The sequence below is a fragment of the Lycium barbarum genome, chromosome 1 (assembly GCF_019175385.1).
Source record: "Lycium barbarum isolate Lr01 chromosome 1, ASM1917538v2, whole genome shotgun sequence".
Lineage (NCBI taxonomy): Eukaryota > Viridiplantae > Streptophyta > Magnoliopsida > Solanales > Solanaceae > Lycium > Lycium barbarum.
This window is the reverse complement of record NC_083337.1, coordinates 165557581-165563749: the sequence shown is the minus strand read 5'-3', so window position 1 is coordinate 165563749 and position 6169 is coordinate 165557581. Positions and strand designations below refer to the sequence as shown.

The window sequence follows — 6169 nt, the reverse complement described above, 5'->3', positions numbered from 1 at the left end:
AAATGCAAATGGTCACTATGGACCGAATCAGATCTTGGAGAGAGAGAGATTGTATATATGCTTTGATGTTACAAGTGTTCTTGAAAATGAATAAGCCAACCTCTCCAAAGGAGGGGGATGAGTTCTATTTATAGTGTTGCCTCTATGGGCCTCATACCATACAAATTGTTAAAGTAATAATAATAAGTACAACTCTGAACGGATTTGGTGGGATTAGGTTGGCCGTACAGTCTGACACACGCATGGTTGGTTGTTGACCATGGCAGGACGCTACTGACTCGTGGCTTGTGTGCAACGGCTGTACCGCACAAACGGCACGGATACTCGGGGTAACGACCTCGACCAACTCGGTGATGAAGGAACCGGACCAAATGGTTCCCCGATTAGCTCCGGACAAGCGCTCCTCTGGTTCAGAATGAGAGTCTTCATGTATGTTCTTGTTCCCTTCTCCCTCCGGTTTCTCGCTTCACCGGTTTGACTCACATCCGATTTTTACCGTATACAACTACTACTAATAATCAATGTAGATAATAATTTGAAATATTTAAAAAAGAATTTGAGAAAACGTAGCCAAAGGATGAATAGTTTAACTGTAAAAGGAGTAACGGTTTCAGATAAAATGATACGGGTGGAGGGAAAAAATAAGTAATTTCCGTGAAAAGTTAACTCTTTAAGTCTAATTTAACCCCAAAATTTAAGTAACTAGGGTATACGAAATTATGTAAGAAAAGCTACAGCGTGTTCCCTCAACCAATTGTAACATTTACCTTCACAAAGAGAAGTCGTTAACTAAAATAAACAGTAAAAATAACTAGGGATATAGTAGTACATATTGGGCCCACAGTGCACCCACCTAATTCTCCCACTCAAATGCAATATAATATTTTCCAGCTGGGACTTCACGGGACGACATCGTACTAAGGGAGCATATGCATTATGTTCTATCTCTTTCCTTTTATTTTTGGATTTTTCGTCCCTGTTTTCTCTTTCTCAGTAACCGAGGGTCCAAAAACCAATCCTTGAAAAAATTGACAATCATATTTTAACATAAGATTAAACAAAAAAAAACAATTTAATTACTGATTTTATATTTTGAGAATGGTATATGTAATTATCTTCAGATTAAGTTGGAAATACATATACATGCATGTAAATACTGTAGCTAGAGGTCTCATACCGTATATACCCTTCACTCATCCAGTGTAAACTATAGATTTGGTCCGTAGGTGATTACTTTTTTTTCGTTGCCCCCTTACTTATTATTTAACAATCTAATTTTACCCTTTACCCAACCTTTTTTCTTATAATAAATTTATTGCGTACTCTACTTTTTCTTTGTAATATCGCAAGGTTAGTCTTTAGATTCTTGATGCGTGACATTATTAAATGACGAAAAACAGTTTAACTATCCGAATTTTCATTCATCATGTCAGTACAATACAATATAATACAATACAACACGATACATCTGAAACGATATGTAACAAGCATACATAACTTATTTCTATCATTTTCAATATTTATTTAAATGACGACATAATAATGTAAAGACCTTTTTACACTGCAATCAGTTTGTAGAAGGTAAGCTCAATATTTTTACAGGGTCGTTTTTGGGGGGAGGGTGGAGTGGTCCACTTTGAGTCTATGTCTAACCGACTATAGAAAGAAAAGCCGTATAAGATAAGGAATAAAATAGAGACAGAGATAGAGAGAGAGAGGAAAATTATTTGTATGGCCATGATATTGTATGGTAGTTTTGCTACTAGACATTCAAACACAAAGTGAATACCAGAGAACCTCTGTAAGAAGAAGAAGAGGAAATAGTCTGTGGATGGAATCGTGCAGTTTGTAACCATTATTTTGTCTAGTTTTTAACTTTGGATTTAGCTTATACAGTGTAATCTTGGGATTTAGCTGTTTTAAGCAAAATCTTTGGTTTCTTCTGAAAGCTGAGCTGTTTTTTTTTTTTGGTTCCTTCTCACTTAAGCTCCTCCTTCTTCTTCTCCAACTCTTCTCAGTCCATATTTCAGCTGCAAAAATGATGTCTGATGATGGACTTTCTTCCCTAGCTTTCATTCAAGATCCAAAATCAAACTCGAACTCAAACCCTAGTAGTAATAATCCAAACCCTAATTCAAATCCATCTGCCAAAAGAAAAAGAAACCTCCCAGGAAAACCAGGTAAGCAAGTTTATTATATTATATCTCAACAAGGTTATTCTCAAGACTCCTTTTTTTGTTTGTCATAATTGATTTGCTTTTTTTTTTCTTTCTTTTTTGTTGATATTTAACATATCCAGATGCAGAAGTGATAGCATTATCACCTAAATCACTGATGGCGACGAATCGATTCTTATGTGAAATCTGCAACAAGGGTTTCCAGAGGGACCAGAATTTACAACTCCATAGAAGAGGTCACAACTTGCCATGGAAGCTAAAGCAAAGGAACAAAAATGAAGTGATCAAGAAGAAAGTTTATATTTGCCCCGAAAAGACCTGTATCCACCACGATCCATCCAGAGCTCTCGGGGATTTAACAGGTATTAAAAAACACTATTCGAGAAAACATGGTGAGAAGAAGTGGAAGTGCGAGAAATGTTCAAAGAAATATGCAATTCAATCTGATTGGAAAGCCCATACTAAGATTTGTGGCACGAGAGAATATAAATGTGATTGTGGAACACTTTTCTCCAGGTATCAAACATCCTTATCATTTCTAGTTGAATTTATTACATCTAGTACATTAGAGAATATAAATGGACAATCCTAAGATTAGTCAATTGAGGAAATAAATGCGGTAGTAAATTAAATCTATGTGAAATTTAATGCTACTAACTTGAAATTGAACAGAAAGGACAGCTTTATAACACATCGAGCATTTTGTGATGCATTAGCGGAAGAAAGTGCACGATTTACTTCAGTTCCAAGTGCAACAAATCTGAATTTCAGAAATGAAATATTGTTGCATGGGGGATTTAGTAATAATCTTCAGCACAGTGGAAATCCCCAATTTGGTTCTAATTTATTTAGGCCTGAGTTTATGGGACTTGGATTGGACTTTGCAATTAGTCATCATCATCAACTCAATAATGTTGATGGACAAAAACCAAGGATACCACTTTGGTTGGACAATAATATGAATCCAAATTCAGGTAATGATTTCTTAGTAGCATCATCAAGCTCAACTACTAGCAACTTGCCTCATCATGAATTGGTCCAAATGGCGGCTCATAACAATAATCAACAATGGTTCATTAATGGTGGTGGTGGTAATGATGATTCTGGAATTGGCTCTTCCTCATCTCAACTTCCTTCACGAGTACTGCTAAAAGAGGAAGAAGAGAACAAAAGAAATTTGTCGGAGACAATAAATTCAATGTACTACAATAACAATCATCACCAAGAAACAACAACAACAAATATGTCGGCTACTGCACTATTGCAAAAAGCAGCCCAAATGGGATCAACGAGGAGCAATTCGGCCCTCTTCGGCACTGGATTTGGGTTAATGGGTTATTCTTTCTCTAAAAGCAACGGACAAGGACAATTTGCTGCTAATGATCAGAATTTGAATGGCTTAATGATGAACTCTCCGTCAACAGTTTCATCTTTGACTCCAAATGTTAATCAAGGAAATAGGCTGTTGTTCGGGGATATGAGCTCGAGTTCTTTAGATGGTATTAATGCAAATGGAAAGAGTTCAGATCCTTTTTTGAACAAAGGGAAGCAAGTAAATCTGAGTAGAAATGGAGCTATTGAAGGAAGCTTAACAAGAGATTTTCTTGGTGTAGGAAGAAATGAAAGCAGTCCTTTTTTATCAAAAGATGAGCTGGCCAAGTTCCAGAATATTTCCAGTTCAGCCATGGGATTAAGCCAGTACAATGGAAGTCACTGATCTAAGGTTGCTTCATTGGGTTCAACTGAACCTATTGTTTTCCACTCGAAATATGTATACATATGCAAAAAGTTAATGTATGCGGATAATAAAAGCTCAGTACTCATACTGAATGGAATTACTCTAAAGGTCCAAACTTGTGGGAGCTATTAATTCAAGGATTTTCACTACAGTGGAATGATACAATGTTCAGAGTGTAAAAAAGTTGGAACAGGGTCAAAAACTTCAATCTTCATGAGAGAGAGAAAGAGGAGGAGGAAGCAAGAGCAGCAATTTCGAGGGATCTTGTGAATTGTCAGAGAAAGGGGTCCACTGAATGTTGGAAGAGATTTGATAAAAGGGACTTGACAATCACAAGTCAAGCTTTTTTCCTCTTGTAGAAATATTTCTGCTTTTTTTACAATTTTCCTTTCGAGTGTTCAATTGATTACTGCAAACCTGTGACTCTCCAGGTTCACTGCCATATTCTGAATCTTATATTTTTGAATAATTTTGGTTGGTATAAGCATTTTACTTCTACCTTTTTATGTTTCTAAATTTTTTCTTCATGAAGAGGTCCATGCCTTGTCTTTCGTTGAGTTAAAACTTTTGAACGATAGAAAGGTTGCCCAATAGTCTTGGCGGTTGTCATAAATTGTACTCGGGAGCGGATAGATCTAGTAGCATAGATATGGTCTTTGAGCTTATAAATTTCAGTCTCGATCTAGATTTATTTGTGTAAACCCCACTCAAGTTGATGGATTCAGTTGTTGGAACTCGAGTTCTGAACTCATAAAATTAAAATCCTGAATTCGACTCTATTTGGACACTTTACTCGACTCTCATACGATTATCATGTGATTCTGTTATTTGACTATATTTTTCTCCTCGATTGCTCTTTTAGTTCTAGAAAGCAAATGTTTAATTTGTGCACAGGATTAGCATCAGTATTTCGTTCTATACTGAATATTTTGCTTTGGACCTCATTGTTGCACCCTATTTTTACCGAGGGCTAAACAAAGCACAACTTATGGAGCTCTGAAACGATTAATTATGTACAGAGTCGCCACCTAGTATTTAAGGTATACTAGGGTACCTATAAATTATTAATATATGCAGCTTAACATGGTCTACGAAAATAAGTGAGATTTTAGGTAAGGGTTCAAATTATTCCGAAGAGAAGGTGTTAGGCATCCTTCAGAATCCACAAATGTGGTTCCCGGCTGGACCAATTTAACTATACGAGGGATGTGTTAAAGGCTTGATTATTATTTACAAAAATTAATAGAATTTAGACTAAGAATAACTAACATGAATGTTTATGTAGTAAAAGGTGTAAGTATTTACATATGTATAAAAAATATGCATTACGTGATAATTTACAAGTAAATAAAGTGCGCAATTACAGTGACTAAAAATTTTAGCTTTAAATGAATATATTATAAAGGTATTTACTTAACAATGAACGATTTGCTTCTGAATGAAAAAAAAAAAAAAACAGATTTAAACATATGTGATATAAAAAATTATTTAAAAAGGTTATCTGCAACTTAAGAGCTTGAGTATGTGAAAAGGTATAAGGAACGGACATGAAATTATTCTGCACGCAAGGTGAGTTAACTAATTTAACTAGTCAAGTATATACACCTAATCAATTAATTATGAGAGTACATTTTAAAACCTAAATATTGAGGCAAATCACCCTATTTATTTACTTAAGTGTGCTAAGCTACTAAATTAAAACTCTAGCGAAACGTGATAACTATAAGAATATTAGCTACGAAAAATAATAACTGTCTAATGTTAATTTGTCTAAAACACATAAAATTTAAATCACATAAGCAGATCATAAATAAATACCGCCAACCTGCACCCTAAAAAGTAAAGTTTCACTATATTTTATGCTTGCATAATTTAAGAAGGTAAAAAAAAAATATATAAACAAAGAGTTTAAAAAGCTATTTGAACTTCTTTTGAGTGTCATCTTCAAAAGTAACTCCGGATGCCTGCATGAGACTTAATAAAAATGTTAGTAAGAGAATAAATAATTATCGGATGAATTAAAAAAAAGTAATGAATAAACTTAAAATAAAAAAAACCCCGTCTTTGTACATGAAAGGCCTTGGAAATCGACGGAAATTTCTTCATTGGCCACACTATTGACTCAAAACCTAAAAACCCAACTCAACCAATCCCAAAATCATCAAGATTTCATCCCAAAATTAAATTTTCATAAAAATCAAGATCAGATCCAGAGCTCAGAACCAAACAACTATTGAAAAAAAAAAAACACTCA

The 6169-nt window shown here is 34.7% G+C and overlaps 1 protein-coding gene across 2 annotated transcripts; it reads left to right on the top strand.

Moving 5' to 3' along the window:
* The first annotated feature begins 1694 nt into the window (after positions 1–1694).
* On the top strand, positions 1695–4399 carry LOC132605099 (zinc finger protein BALDIBIS-like). 2 transcript variants are annotated; one of them, XM_060318369.1, is made up of 3 exons: positions 1695–2180; positions 2294–2693; positions 2850–4399. In XM_060318369.1, the coding sequence occupies exons 1-3, from the start codon at positions 2039–2041 to the stop codon at positions 3892–3894; spliced, it is 1587 nt and encodes a 528-aa protein (XP_060174352.1). In that variant the 5' UTR covers positions 1695–2038; the 3' UTR covers positions 3895–4399. The 2 variants fall into 2 exon arrangements, with proteins under 2 accessions (XP_060174352.1, XP_060174356.1); XM_060318373.1 differs by having other exon boundaries at positions 1696–2180; positions 2300–2693.
* Positions 4400–6169: the final 1770 nt, after the last annotated feature.